Source organism: Hyaena hyaena, unplaced genomic scaffold, assembly GCF_003009895.1.
Source record: "Hyaena hyaena isolate Hyena2069 unplaced genomic scaffold, ASM300989v1 scaffold_40, whole genome shotgun sequence".
NCBI classification, from domain to species: Eukaryota; Metazoa; Chordata; class Mammalia; order Carnivora; family Hyaenidae; genus Hyaena; species Hyaena hyaena.
Window position 1 is genome coordinate 4,889,270 of NW_024080672.1, and position 16,237 is coordinate 4,905,506.

A 16,237-nucleotide genomic window follows, 5' to 3' on the forward strand; every position below is an offset into this window, starting at 1 on the left:
AATAAAGACACTCACTTTATTATGGACTTGAGAAAAAAGTGGGAGACATCAGTGAGACCTTTAAGACAGAGATAAAAAAAGAACCAATCAGAGATCAAGAACACAATAAATGAAATAAGAAATACACTTGATGGAATAGATAGCAGACTAGATGAAACAGAGCAGTGAATGAATGAACTGGAAGACAGAGTAATAGGAAGTAACCAAGCTGAGCAAAGGAAAGAAAATTATGCAAATTGGGATTAGTCTTCCGGAACTTGGTGATGCCATCAACAGTAATAACATTCACATTATGGGGATCTCAGAAGAAGACGAGAGAATAGGGGGCAGAAAAAGTATTGGAAGAATTCATATCTGAAAACTTTCCTAATCTGGGGAAACAGATATCCAGATCCTGGAGGCACAGAGATTCTCCCAAATTTCAACCCCAGGAGGTCCACACCAAGACACATAGTAATTAAAATGGCAAAAAGTAGTGATAAAGAAAACAATTTAAAAGCAGCAAGAGAAAAGGTAGTTACTTATAAGGAAAACCCCATAAGGCTATCAGTGGCTTTTTTAGCAGAAACTCTGCAGGCCAGAAGGGAGTAGCATGATATATTCAAAGTGCTGAAAGGGAAAAATGTGCAGCCAAGAATACTCTATCCAGCAAGGCTATCACTCAGAATAGGAGAGAGAAAGAATTTCTCAGACAAACAAAAACTAAAGAAGTTGCAAACAAAAACTAAAGAAGTTGATGACCACTAAACCAGCCCTACAAGAAATATTAAAGGTGATTCTTTGAGTGGAAAGATCATAAGTGAGAGGATGAAAAATAAGAAACACAAAAGCAGTAAAAATAAATATTTCTGTAAAAGTCAAGGGATTCATAAAATAAAAGGATGTAAAAATATGACACCATATACCTAAAACATGATGAGAAGAGGAGTAAAGAATGGGTTTGAACTTAAGTACCATCCTCTTAATATCAATTGCTATAAGAGAAGATGTTACATACAAACCTAATGGTGACCACAAATTAAAAAACAGTAATAGATATGCAAAGAGTAAGGAGAAAGAACTCCAAATATATTACTAAAGAAAGCCAACAAACCATGAAGGAGAGCAAGAGAAGAAAGGATCAGAGAAAGTCTATAGCAGCAACAACAAAACAAATGATAAAATGGCAATAAATACATATCTATTGATAATTACTTTGGACTAAAAGTTCCAATCAAAAGACATAGGGTGACAGAGTGGATAAAAAATTAAGACCCATCTATATGTTGCTGATGGAGAAACATCATACAAATGCATGTTGAGAGAAAGCCAGGGGGGCAATACATATATCAGACCAAGTAGACTTTTTTAAAAAAAGTTTGTTAAAACTTTTAAAAGTTAAAAAAATTTTTTTTAATGTTTATTTATTTTTGAGAGCGAGAGAAACAGAGAGCAAGCTGGGGGTGGGGGAAGGGCGGGGAGGCCAAGAGAATTCGAAGCAGGCTCCAGGCTCTGAGCTGTCAGCATAGAGCCCAATGTGGGGATCAGACTATGAACTGTGAGATCATGACCCGAGCTGAAATCGGACGCTTAACTGACTGAGCCACCCAGGCACTCCATGTTTAAAAAACTTTTTTAAAAAAGTTTTTTTATTTATTTTGAGAGAGAGGAAGAGAGAGAGGGAGGGACAGAGAGAGGGAGAAAGAGAAAATCCCAGGCAGGCTCCATGCTGTCAGCACAGAGCCCAGCTCGAACCCATGAATTGTGAGATCATGACCTGAGCTCAAGTCAAGAGTCAGGTGCTTAACTGACTGTGCCACCCAGGTGCCCAGACAAAATAAACTTTAAAACTAAGACTGTAACAAGAGACAAAGAAGTGAAATAGTGAAAAACTGAGACCTTTTCCCCTTAAGGTCAGGAACAAGCCAAGGATGTCCACTCTTACCACTTTTACTTAACATAGTACTGGAAATCCTAGCCATAGCAATTAGACAATATAAAGAAATAAAAGGGATCCAAATTAGTAAGAAAGAAGTAAAACTCCCAGTTGTGGATGAGATGATACTATATATAGGAAACCTAAAAACTCAACCAAAAAACTACTAAAACTGATAAAGGAATTCAGTAAAGTTGCAGAATATAAAATCAATGTACAGAAATCTGTTGCATTCTTATACACTAATAATGAAGTAGCAGAAAGTGAAGTCAAGAAAACAGTCTCATTTTCAATTGCACCAAAAACAACAAAATATTTAGGAATACACTTAACCAAAGAGGTGAAAGACCTGTACACTGAAAACTATAAAACACTGATAGAAGAAATTCAAGACAGTGCAAAGAAATGGAAAGACATTCCATGCTCATGGGTTAGAAGAACAAATATTGTGAAAATGTCCACAATGCCCAGAGCAATATACACATTTAATGCAATCCCTTTCAAAATACCAACAGCGTTTTTCACATAACTAGAATAAACAATCCTAAAATTTATGTAGAAACACACACACACACACACACACACACACACACACACACACACCAAATAGCCAAAGTAATCTTGAAAAAGAAAAGCAAAGCTGGAGGCATTACAACTCTGGACTTGAAGTTATATTACAAAGTGGTGGTAATGGAAACAGTATGGTACTGGCATAACAATAAACATATAAATCAATGGAGTAGAACAGAAAACCCATAAATAAATCCACCATTATATGGTCAATTAATCTTAGACAAAGTAGTAAATGAATATAGATGGGAAAAAGACAGTCTCTTCAACAAATGGTATTGGGAAAACTGGATAGCTACATGCAAAAGAATCAAACCAGACCACTTTCTTCCACCATATACAAAAATAAACTCAAAATAGATTGAAAACCTACCTAAATGTGAGACCTGAAACCATAAAAATCCTAGAAGAGAGCATAGGCAGTAATCTCTTAGTGCTCATTGGCCGTAGCAACCTCTTTCTAGATGTATCTCCTGAGGCAAGAGAAATAAACTTTTGGGACTACATCAAAATAAAAAGTTTTGCACAGTGAAAGAAACAATCAACAAAACTAAAAATCAACCTACGGAATGGGATAAGATATTGGCAAATGACATATCCAATAAAGGATTAGTATCCAAAATATATAAAGAACTGATACAACTCAATACCTAAAACTCAAATAATCCAATTTTTAAAAATGGGCAGAGACACGGACATTTCTCCAAACAACACATACAGATGGCCAATAGACACATGCAAACGTTCATCATCAGGGAAACGCAAATCAAAACCACAATGAGGGGTGCCTGGGTGGCTCAGTCGGTTAAGCGCCCGACTTCAGCTCAGCTCATGATCTCATGGCTCGTGGTTCGAGCCACATGACGGGCTCTGTGCTGACAGCTAGCTAAGAGCCTGGAGCCTGTTTCAGATTCTGTGTCTCCCTCTCTCTCTGACCCTCCCCTGCTCACACTATCTGTCTGTCTCTCAGAAATAAATAAAACATTAAAAAAAATAAAACACAATGAGATATCACCTTACCAGTCACCTGCCAGGATGACTAAACTATAAAACACAAGAAAAACAGGAGTTGACGAGGATGTGGGGAAAAAGGAACCCTCTTGCGCTATCGGTGGGGACGCAAGCTGGTGCAGCCACTGTGGAACACAGTATAGAAATTCCTCAAAAAGTTAAAAATAGAAATACCTTATGATCCAGTAATCATGCTATTAGGTATTTACCCCCAAAACACAAAAACGCCAATTCAAAGGGATACATGCACCCCTGTGTTTACTGCAGCATTATTTACAATAGCTAAATCATGGAAGCAGCTCAAGTGTCCATCAACAGATGAATGGATAAGGAAGAGGTGGTATATATACACAATGAAATGTTATTCAGCCACAAAAAAGAATGAAACCTTGCCATTTGTAACAACATGGATGGAACTAGAGAATACAATGCTAAGTAAAATAAGCCAAATACCACATAATCTCACTCATATTTGAAATTTAAGAAACAATACAAAGAAGGAAAGGAAAAATGGAGATAAACCAAGGCTCGTCAAGTTACATAGTAAAAACTGCCTCTTCTTCCAGCTCACATTCTGTTCTGGCCCTCCACCCACTTAGTAGCTGTGTTACCATAGACAAGTAGTTTATATCTTAGTGCCCTGAATCCTGAACCCATAAAATGGGAATTATTATGGAGTCTATCTCATTGGACTGTGAATAAAATGCAGGAGATAATTTAGAATGCTAATTGCTACACAGTAAACCCTCAATGAATATACTCTTATTATTCTCTTGTAGAAACAGTTTTTTAAGGGAAGCCCTTAGGAAATTCTACTAAGGGCCGTGTGGACCTATTGGAGATGCACAGCTTTGCCTTTTAGAAAATAATTACTCGGGCAGCAGTGGGGAGGATGAACTGGAGAGGGGAAAAACGGATTTGGAGACTAGAGCTGAGATAGTCCTCGCATGAAAATCGATGAGGCATTACGGATCTAGAGAATTTAAAAATATATATATATATATATATGTTTTCAAAGTATACAGAATTTGAATTTTTAATAAAAATTCAAATAAAAGTATATGTACAAATTAAAGTTGTTTTTCATGTTTAAAAATATTAAGATAAATCCAAAATTACCTATTAAAATGAAGCCAAATAAAATTGTAATTAAAAAAATAAAATCTTAAAAATAAAAACCTTGAAATAAAAGTTCTTAAAACACAAATTGTTCAATATTGCAGAGAATTCTTCGGCACTTGACCCGCTTATGCTAAACTGTCAGTACTTTTCCAGAACGGCATATGGGAAGAGGAAGAAGAGAATATGGACTTCATAGCACCGGGACAGGCAACTTCATTCCGCCTCCTGTCTACTTTCCTAAACTCCTGGGGTGGAACTGTGGGTCACAGGGAAGGTGTGTGTGGCTGGCTTTAGAAGGCACCTCCCCACCCCCCAAACAGTTCTTTAAAGTGGCTGTACCAGTTGACACCCCTCTCAGCAGTGTGGGAAAGTCCCAGAGCCTTATTTGGCATTTTCTATAATTTTCATCGGGACATTCTGGTGGGGATGAGCAACGCTATTTCTATAACCAACACTTTCTCTATCTTTAACACTTTGTTAATATCCATTCCCCCTCTGGGAAGGGAATCCAGCCTTGCCAGCCGACCCACCTTTGGGGCCCAAGGGGAGGAAGGGAGTCATTTCTGGAAGGTCGTTAGCTGGGACCCAAGCACAAGGGGGCAGGTGGGCTGAGGCAAGGCCATGCAGAGGGATTCTCAGCTCCACACCCCTGCATTCTCTTTCCGAGTCCTTCCGCCTCTCTCTGCCTCTAGCTTTTCCTCATCTTTGCTGGTTCAAACCCTGCTCGCTCTGCAAAGCTTGCTCAGAACTGACCTTCTCCAAAAAGCCCCTCACCTGTCCTCCGCCTTCCCCCAGCTATTTTCTTGAGGTCGACAAGGCAAGGACGTGTTAAGACGGGCAAATCATTAACCAAGTCTTTTGCTTCCTCAGGTGAGGAACAGGAGAGCTTGAGCAACATTGAGTCTACGTCCCTAAGTCGATGTTTCAGGAACCTTTAAGGCGCTGGGGGCGCAAGAACACACACAGAAGCGTGTATTCCCGTGGGCAAGCCCACATGCCCAAACCTATGTTTTGAAGGTCCTCGGTCTGCAGGTCTCGGATGAGGCTGCGTCTTGGATGGTCCACTCTATTGGGGGGCGGGGGGAAGCCTGACGCATCTTTGTGCAAGTCTGTTGGCGAGGTGTTACCTGAGATCCCACAGCCTCCCCACGAGCAGAAGGTGGAGCGAGCCCTCTCCGGTCCCCGAAGAACTGCGGGTTCTGTGTCGAATCTGCTGGCCGTCACCCGGCGCGGGGAATGTGCGGCTGCGCGCGCGCCGCGGCGTTTACGCGGCGATTTCATCATGCTCCGGGCCGGGCCGCGCGCGCCGCTTCCGCTGCCGCCGCCGCCGCCCGCCCTGGACCGCCCAGGCCCGCCGGCTCATGCCCTCTCTGCGCCCGGCGCTGCTTAGAGCCGCCCGCGCCGTCCTGCTGCTGTCGCTGCCGTCCCAGCTCCCGGCCCAGCCTCTGTTCCAGCCGTGCCGGCTCCTCAGCACGCCCGCCCGCACCCCGATCTCATTCCCCGCCGCAGCCTCCCGGAGCAGCATGGACGGCACCGGGGCTGAGGAGGTGCTCGCCCCTCTTAGGCTTGCAGTGCGCCAGCAGGTACCGGCATTCTGCGTCTCCCCCTCGGCCCCGGGCTCTTCTCCCCCGGATCTGCTCTCCGTCATCCCCTCTCCTTCTCGGGCACCCGTCCACCTCGCGAGTTGCTCCTCTCCTCATCCGCTGGAAGCCCTTGGTTTCCTGGCATCGTCTTCGCCTTCCCCATTTCGGATTCAGGTCCCCGCGTGCGTTGGCCACCTTCCGTGTCGTGGACACGAGTCCGAGCCTCTCCTTGGGAGACTCCCTTGGATCCCCCTTCGACATCCTGCGTCCCTCCGCTCGCGATCTGCTCTCCTTCCCCAATCCTTGCTAATGTCTGCGCCTCTCCTCTCTCGGATGGGGCTGGGATCTGTGACCTTTGGTTCTTCTCCTGGCCTAGCTCAGTAACCTCAACTTCATTTTTCCAGTCTCTGCGGTGTTCTTTGTACCACCAAGGGTGGCGAGGTTCCTAATTCTTCCCCGGGCAGAGGCGAAGCTGTCGGTCTGTCTTTTTTTTAAAACCTTCAGGATGCTTTGAATAGTGTTTCCTCCTTGACACCTTCCTTCCTTCAGTGCTTAGTTTGCCGAGTGATCGGCTGAAAAAATAAAAAAGTTCGAAGCGTGGATGTGAGGAGGTGTTGAACTTCTTTTTCTAATCGTGATGTGAGTTCACCATCCTTAGCTAGCTCATCGTCGTTCGCTCCTGTCATCTTCTCTGGGTTCCCAAAAGACTAGTTGGAGCGAGTGAGCTTGCAGATCGTAAGCCTGGGAAACCGTAAATATTGTTGGGTTACTGGGTGAAGTCAGCCATCCGCTGTATGGAACACGTTGAAATTTGATTTTGCGGAAAGGGGGGAACTTTCGTGGACTGGAGTGCTTGGTGATTATTACAGGCCTCCCTTTCTAGGGTACTGCATGAATATTAGAATTTAGAAAGGACAAGGAAAAGATTAGTTCAGGTGGATTCCTACACCCAATCAAGCAGAGCCAAAAGGAATAGGACCCCAGAATCGATGACCTGGGAGTAAACACCAAATAGGATTCTCCTGCACGGGTGCCTGATGCAATAACTTCCCTTAGCTAGGGAGGGTGGAACCCTCTCTGAAATAATTCATTGGGATACAGTTGCCAAAAATTCGGCAAATTTTGCCACTTTTAAATGTCTGCTTCTCTGTAGGCTGAGCCTGACTGATTCAATAGTATTTTGAAATTTGACTAAAGGCTTGATTTTTCTTATTCTTGGCATCAGAAGGCTGTGTATGCTTATTCTCCATCTCCCTCCACCCACCCTACCCAAATAAATTAGGTGTGGTTCCTTTGTCTTTCCTATAACTCACATTCTTCCCCCATATCTTTTACTTGAAGAGGGAGAATACATCTAATTTGGGAAAACACACACCCAAACCCCTCCCTCTGCCACGTTAGCCTGAAACTGCAGTGCAAATTATCCATGTGTAGTAAGACTGAACTAGTTTAACAGAAGTAAACTTTGATCATGGAACAACTTTCCGATGCAGTTACTATTCAGTGTATTGTTTATGTTAGCTTGTTTGTTTTTTGTTTTGTTTTGTTTTTTGTTTTTGTTTTTGGTACTTTCAGATTTTTTTCTGAAAATGTAAGTTAGTTTATGTAAGTTTGTTCTAGTTCTTTTCCATTTCTCCAGGACCACACATTATCAGTTAGTCACCTGGAACCTTGAATCACACAGATTCTAGTGTCAGCTGGAAGGGAATTTAATACTTAAAGCCTTTTTTTTTTTCTTTTTTTGGCTTATGAGGGGATAAGACATACTATCACATCTATCCATTTGACATATTTTCATTGTGCAGTTTGTGCAGTTGAAGACATTCTTGGAGTTGGATTTTTAAGGCGCTTAACAACTGGTCTTGTTAGTGGCATGTGTTTCATATAAATGTGCTACTCTGCTAGACTGCATTGATGCTGCTGCTTTTTCGTTTGTTGATTGACTGAAAGGTATTTTCCCATGGCATAGTCTTAGCCATTTCCTGGAGAATTAGTTATGGAACTTATAGGAGGGCTTCAGAGTATCTAGAAAATGGATTAGTTGTTTGATGGAGGGCCCCCTAAGGCAGTTGAAGTTTCTAAAATTTTTATTAGTAGTAGTAGTAGTAATTTCTACCCTCAACTTTGGGCTCAAATTTACATGCTCCCCGAGCTAAGACAGCCAGGCACCCCAGGGCAATTGAGTTTAAAAACAAGTTGGGTATTAGCACTCTATGGCCAACCTTCATTTTGCCAAATAAGTGTAATTAAAAAATCAGTATAATCCTCAGACTACCATCTGCTTTCCCCTTTCATTTTATTCATTTTTTTTTAAATATTTTTATTTATTTCTAGGAGAGAGAGAGAGAGACAGACAGCGTGAGCAGGGGAGGGCTAGAGAGAGAGGGAGACACAGACTCTGAAATAGGCTCCAGGCTCTGAGCTGGCAGTCAGCACAGAGCCCGACGCGGGCCCGAACCCACGAACCGCGAGATCATGACCTAAGCGAAAGTCGGACGCTTAACCGACTAAGCCACCCAGGCGCCCCTCCCCTTTCATTTTATAAAAGAAAGTATATTTTAATACGAGAAAGCACGTTATAACTCAAAGAGCAGTCTTTTTTTTTTTTCTTTTTTTTTTAAGATTTTATTTTTAAGTAATCTCTACACCCAGGGTGGGGCCGGAACTCACAACCTGGAGATCAAGTCACATGATCTACCAACAGAGCCAGTTGGGAACCCCATTTTTAAACTTTAATTATTTATTTTTAATATTTTAGTTAATATACAGTACAGTATTGGTTTCAGAAGTAGAATTCATTCCTTACATACAACACCCACTGTCATCACAAGTGTTCTTAGTTACCCATCACCCATCAAGCCCATCTCCCACCCACGTCCCTCTATCAACTGTCAGTTTTTTCTTTATTGTTAAGAGTCTCTTGTAGTTTGTTTCCCTTTATTCTTTCCCCCTCTTCCCGTATGTTCATCTGTGTTGTATCTTAAATTCCACATATGAGTGAAATCATTTATTTGTCTTTTTCTGATTGACTTATTTAGCTTAGCATAATAGTAATATAATAGAGTTAAGCTCTAGTTCCATCCATGTTGCAAATAGCAAGATTCCATTATTTTTAATGGCTGAGTAGTATTCCATTGTGTACATATACTACATCTTTTGTATCCATCCATCAGTTGGTAGACATTTGGGCTCTCTCCATAGTTTCACTGTTGTAGATAATTCTGCAGTAAACATAGGGGTGCCTGTACCCTTCAAATCTGTGTTTTTGTATCCTTTGAGTAAATACCTAACAGTGCGATTGCTGGATTGTACAGTAGTTCTCTTTTTAGTTTTTTGAGGAACCTCCATACTGTTTTCCAGAGCAGCTGCGCCAGTGTGCCTTCCCACCATTAGTGCAAGAGGGTTCCCCTTTCTCTGTATCCCTATTTTTAAAGCAGTCTTTTATATTTATTATTTATTAATTAATATTTACTTTATTTTTAATTAAAAATTTATTTTTATTTTGTTAAGCTTTTTTATATTTAATAGGTTTAGGTTTGAAATAAGATCTAATACATTGTCCCTTTTATTTTTTACCCTTTTACTGTGTGTTGGAAAACCTCTGTCTTGGAGTATTTGGAAACTGTTGCTGTAGGGCAGTGGTCCTCTGGTCTGCAAACCCTTGGTCATCCTCAAGGTCAAAGCCATTTTCAAAATAAAATTGAGATGTTATTTTCATTTTTCACTGTGTTGTTATTTGCACTGAAAATGCAAAAGCAGTAGTGGATAAAACCGTCTGCCCTTGCTGCGAATCCAGTGAGGACACCAAACCAAGTCATAGCCTCTGTCATACTCTGACAGTTAAAAAAAAAAAAAAGTCATAGGGGCACCTGGGTGGCTTAGTTGGTTAAGCGTCCGACTTTCGCTTAGGTCATGATCTCGCGGTTCGTGGGTTCGAGCCCCGCGTCGGGCTCTGTGCTGACTGCCAGCTCAGAGCCTGGAGCCTGTTTCAGAGTCTGCGTTTCCCTCTCTCTCTCTGACCCTCCCCTGCTCACGCTGTCTCTCTCTCTCTCTCTCTCCTAGAAATAAATAAAAATATTAAAAAAAAAAGTCAGTATTGCTTTAGAAGGTCCTTGGTGGAACAGTAAAAATGATTAATTATTATTAAGTCCAGACCTTTGTTCGTACATCTTTTTAACGTTCTGTGTGACAAAATGGGAAATGTACATAAAGCATCCTGAGATACAAGGATTGTGTCAGAAGAACACATGTATAGTTGAGTTGCAAGCTGAACTATCTGCTTATTTTCATGGAACGCTATTTGTAAAATTCAGTTTGGGTAATGAACATTCATTTTCTGGAAATTGAGTGACGTGAGTCTGTCATTTCAAGAAAACAACTGATAATGCATATAGCCAATAATAAAATCAGATGTTCGGTAAATTTTAGAGTTTTGGAAAACTTACCTGCTGTGTGAACTTGACAGCTTCACAGCACTTAGCGACTTTTCTGATGGGATGAGTGGTGACAATTACAAATGTACCAGTTTTGATACAGTGTAATACACAGGTCAGTATTTAGAAGATCTACATAGCTCAGTTAACTAGTATTTTCCAAATGACCTATACGTGATGTTATGGAATCAATATTGGTAAAAGATTTATTCAGAGAGTATGATAAGATACGTTAATGAATTTAATGTAACAGTATAAAAAGTTCCTTGTTACAGTTTCAAGTTCCACATTGCTGCTAACCTTTAAGAAACTACCACTTGTCAGAATTTTGGTATAGTCTAAAAGAATATTCACAATTATTTGAAAAGACTTTTAAAATTCTCCCTTGACTTTCAGTATTCTTTGTATACTTTATCATCAAAATGTTATTTTGCAAAATACACAGATATGCAAATCTAGCTATCTTCTTTTAAGCTAGAAATTAAAGGATTTGCAAAATTATAAAACTCGTTCTCTCTATTTTCCGTTTTGTTTTGGCAAATACAGTAATTTTTACAAAAATGTTATTTTTATTCACGTTAGCACATATTGAGCTTTTATTGTTCAGTTTAAATAAATTAATATTTTTACATTTGTACTTCAATTTTTTTGAATTGAGCCCCCGTTCAGCTTTTGACTTTTTAAAAAAAAATTTTATTTAAATTCAAGTTAATATGTAGTGTAATAATAGTTTTAGGAGTAGAATTTAGTGATTCACCACTTCCATATACACATAGTACTCATTCATCCCAGCAAGTACCTTCCTTAATGTCCGTGGCCCATTTAGCCCATCATGCATTTTAATTTGTAATATATATATTAATATATAAGATATATTAATTATATATTTAATTTTTAACATATATACATATATAATTTCTAGTATATATTTCTAATATAGTATAAATAGGTAGAAATAACCCACAATAACAAAAACTGTTTGGGATCCTCAGTATTTTTTTTAAAGTTATTCTTTTGCCAGAGAGAGAGAAAGAATCCCAAGCAGGCTTTGCACTCTCAGTGCAGAGCCTGATGTAGGGCTCAAACTCATGAACTGTGAGATCATGACTTGAGCTGAAACCAAGAGCTGGTCCCTTAACTGACTGTGCCACTCAGGTACCCTGGGATCCTTAGTAATTTTTAATGGTATAAAGGGGTTCTAAGACCAAGAAGTTGCAGGACTGATACGTTAAGGTAACTTACTTATAGAAAGACAGATTTAGGCTCATGTCTGGAATGCAGCCCCCCAGAGGCTCCCATTCCCCTGGCCTGTTTTTCCCTCTACAGCTAAATGTTTTCTCCTATCTTCTCATTGTCTCCTTGAGAGTCAGATAGGGAGTATGAGCGGGGAAGAGGCTGAGAGAGAGGGAGACACAGAATCCAAAGCAGGCTTCAGGCTCTGAGCTGTCTGTCAGCACACGGGGCTCAAACTCATAAACCACTCACGAACCATGAGATCATGACCTGAGCCAAAGTTGGCGCCTTAACCAACGGAGCCACCCAGGTGCCCCTCCACTTTCTCATTTCTCATTCATTCCTTTATCCACTGCACTCTGCCCTTGGCCTCTACTACTGCCCTTGCCTGGGACCCTAAAGGGTACTTTTCTGTGATCATCATTTTACCTGTCTTCAGCATTTGATTGTGTTGATCACATGTACTGTCAAGAATGCTCACCCCACCCCCACCCCTAGCCTTGTGTAAACATTAAGTGAGATTCTATAGCTGAAGAAATACATTTCTCAAGGTCTCAGTGCAAACAGGACCTGTTGAGATGACTTTCACTTGAGAGGTGACTTTCACTTGATAGGGAGGTTTAGGAGAAGAACTGGTGTAGAGATTTGGTGATATTTTCAGTATTATTGCTTGGTCACTCTGAAATGATTTCAGTGGCTATAGCTTGATGCTGTAACTAATTAGTATGGAGAAAAATAACCAAGAAAGACTTTTTTTAAAAACCTGTAGTAAAATTTAATAACTGTCGAGATAGGAGAGGTTTTGAAGAATTGCGAGATGCACTTTCTTTTATACCCTTGCATTTTCACGTTGATGCTCCTAGTCATAGAAGTGTAAGCTCTGAAGTTGTTATTGCCAGAGTTTGGATCTGACTCCACTGTCTCCTAACTGATGATGTTCAGCAAATTATTTAACCTTTCTGTAGCCAAACTTCTTCATCTCTAACATAGGAATGCAATTATGAACATTAAAATGAGCAAGTTCACGTAAAGTGCTGAGAACGCTGGCCACAGTGATAGTACACTCTTGGTAAAATGTCAGGTATTGTTCTGAAAGGATTGTGGCTATAGGAGCACTAGTGTTACCAAACAAGCCATTGCTGGCACGGAGCTCACATTTTCTTGGGATTGCCAGTTTGATAACATTTTGCACCTTTACAAGAGGATCAGTATCTCCTGAATATGGTGAGAGAAGATGATAGAAGAACCGTTTTAGTGCTTTCTTCGGAGGTCTTTAATAATGATTTACTGTCTGAAACACTAATGGTTGGAATAGACATGTGAATAACACTCTTTGTGTTTCAGTGTTTCACATTTTCTTTTGCTGCGATGGGGAAGACACAGATGAATCTTGGTAGAAATAAGAAGTCTTAGGGCGAAGAGCCCTGGATTTGTCTCTGCTTTGATTTTCTGGACTTAGAGTATACATCAAAGCTCTTGCTTAATCCACAAAGGGCAAGTGAAAAGTTTATGATGTTTTTGTGAATAATTGTAAAACATTTGGGAATCTGAGATGAACGCAGCAAGAGTCCTCTACTTACATATGTGTAAGCCAGCATCTTACAAGGTGAGGTTTTTCTTGGCCAGCTGAATATGCACCATGATATATATGAAGAGTCCATGAAGAAGATCCCTAAGAATGATTTCTCATCTGATAACTACTCTGATTTATAATCAGAGGCTCTTAGTTCTTAATATATGTCTTAATAGGAATTTACCTGGGAACTAAGCTTCTTAAGGATAATTTAGAGATGTTGATGATATTTCATGTCAGTTTCATTCAGTACACACATAAGATGGATGCGTGCATAACCCAAAATATAGTTGATTGGTGAACAAAGAAGGAAGAAAAATAATTAGAAATTAGGACTCCTTAAGTACCTTCATTCCATGTTTACATCACCTCCAGTTCTTTTGTTTTCTTTTTTTTTTTTTTTTTTATTTTTTTTTTTTTTTTTTTTTTTTTTTAATATTTTTATTTATTTTTTTTAGGAGAGAGAGAGAGACAGCGTGAGCAGGGGAGGGTCAGAGAGAGAGGGAGTCACAGACTGAAACAGGCTCCAGGCTCTGAACTGGCAGTCAGCACAGAGCCCGACGCGGGGCTCGAACCCACGAACCGTGAGATCATGACCCAAGCGAAAGTCGGACGCTTAACGACTAAGCCACCCAGGCGCCCCTCCAGTTCTTTTGTTTTCAAGATTGGATTATTATAAATCTTGGTTTAATTATTCTGTTATTCAGAATAAACGTGATTATTTCCTTTCTTCACTGCATTTTACAAGTGATTAACTCAGTGTGGGAATCCTCACTCACATACTGCTTCTTTTTAATAGCTGCACTTTCTCTGATATATATATTCAAAGCCTGAGCTTTTAAAAAAACAAAAAAAGGGGCGCCTGGGTGGCTTAGTTGGTTAAGCGTCCGACTTTTGCTTAGGTCATGATCTCGCGGTTCGTGGGTTCGAGCCCCGCGTCGGGCTCTGTGCTGACTGCCGGCTCAGAGCCTGGAGCCTGTTTCAGAGTCTGTGACTCCCTCTCTCTCTGACCCTCCCCTGCTCACGCTGTCTCTCTCTCTCTCCTAGAAATAAATAAAATATTAAAAAAAAAAAGTGCTTCAAGGGAATTTATTTTAAATTCTCCCTGCCTTTACTTTTATTTGTGGCCTTGCTTGCTAGTGTTCTATGAGAAATTCCAAAGAAAAAGTATATGAAATATGTGGGAGTGCTAATACTTGACATATAGGGGATAGATATTCAGAAGAACTACTTGCTTACTTATTCAGATATTCATGAAGAAGCACCCTTTGCGAATATCTTTTCAGACAGGTTTCCACAGAGTTCTTATCCTCATCAAAAAGCACTGTTAGTAAACATTTATGAGACAGGTGTTCTGGTAGGTAGAGGAAAGGAAAAGAACCACTGAGTGAGTAAAGAATAAGTCAGTAGATATTGACTGAATACTAAGTGCTTTGTACCTTGCTAGGTTTAGTTTGTATCAGCCAACAAATATTTGAATGCCAGAATTGCCATGCCAGAATTCCCATCTTAAAAGAGCCTACTTTATACTGACAGAGCCAAATAAAATGTGTGTAAATAAAGCACAGTATTTGATAGGGTGACTTCAGTTATTGTAAGTGAAATGAAGAAGCTAAAGTTAGAAGAAGATGACTGAGGGTGTTGCTTTAGCTAGAAAGATCAGGATAATAGAATAAAAACTGCTAGTATAATCACACACAAGACTCATTTACATAGGGTAAGAGAAAAGAGGACTAACTAATTAAGTGGCTCTCAATTTTCAGACCAGATATTTTGGAATTCCCCATTACTATCCAATAATGAAATTCATACAAAATATCTATAAAATCTAATTAGAGAAAAGTATGTGTACATATAATGTTTTAAGCGCAATACAAAGAAATAAAGTAATTTATACTAAAATAATTTGTATGTCTTTTTTCTTAATGTTTATTTATTTTGAAAGAATATGGGCCTTGCTGAGGAGGGCCAGAGAGAGAGAGACAGAGGGGCAGGGCTTAGGGGTGGGAAGAGAATCCCAAGCAGGCTCTGTGCTGATAGCTCCAACTTGGAGCTCAATCCCGCGAATCATGAGATCATGTCCTGAGCCAAAATCAAGAGTCGGACACTTAATGGACTGAGCCACCCAAACGCCCCTAAAATAATGTGTATTTCAGTGTGTAAATTTTGGGGTATGAATCCACTGGAAGTTATGCAGAAGTAAGCAGATGCTTATACCTATACATAGATTTACAGTGAATATAACTGTAATGGATAAACATCGATAAAGATACATCCTGTTAGTTGCTCAGATACCATGACAACATTGCCATTGGTCACATGTTGTTTGTTTCAAATAATAACTTCGTAAAATTGTGAACAAAACAGTATATAGTTTATATGGTCTTCTTTTAAATTATATTTTCCTGGCATTCCCGGGAAACTCAATGTATGTTAAAACTGGAAGAATACTTCTTATTATATGTAAGCAAAGTTAGGTTCTAGGTTCAGATGATTATAAACATCTCTGTCACCTCCTGACCAGGACATTCTAAAGTAGAGTGAATTGCTGAGAGAGGGAAACTCACTGAAAGAGGGGAAGTAAGAGGGAGATTAGAAGATGTTAGCAACAGGGGGAAAGGCCAGTGACAGGCACTTCAATGGAGCTTGTGTTTTAGAAGACAGAAAGAGAAATCAGTCTGAAAGTGCAGAGAGGAGTAAGGAAGACATGATACCATTTCCAGCCTCTGAGGATCAAAGGGATGGGGTGGAAAACTCAAGCCTGTAGTCAAACAGTGTCAAGAGGGAGGAACTATTG

The 16,237-nt window shown here is 40.1% G+C and overlaps 1 protein-coding gene across 1 annotated transcript in view; it reads left to right on the forward strand.

Moving 5' to 3' along the window:
* Positions 1-5,927: 5,927 nt before the first annotated feature.
* GARS1 (glycyl-tRNA synthetase 1) overlaps positions 5,928-16,237 on the forward strand; it is a 46,371-nt gene continuing 36,061 nt past the window's right edge. Inside the window, exon 1 of the mRNA XM_039229911.1 lies at positions 5,928-6,201. Within this exon, the coding sequence (XP_039085842.1) occupies positions 5,980-6,201 (222 nt within the window). The 5' untranslated portion in view covers positions 5,928-5,979. The remainder of the gene's footprint in view (positions 6,202-16,237) is intronic.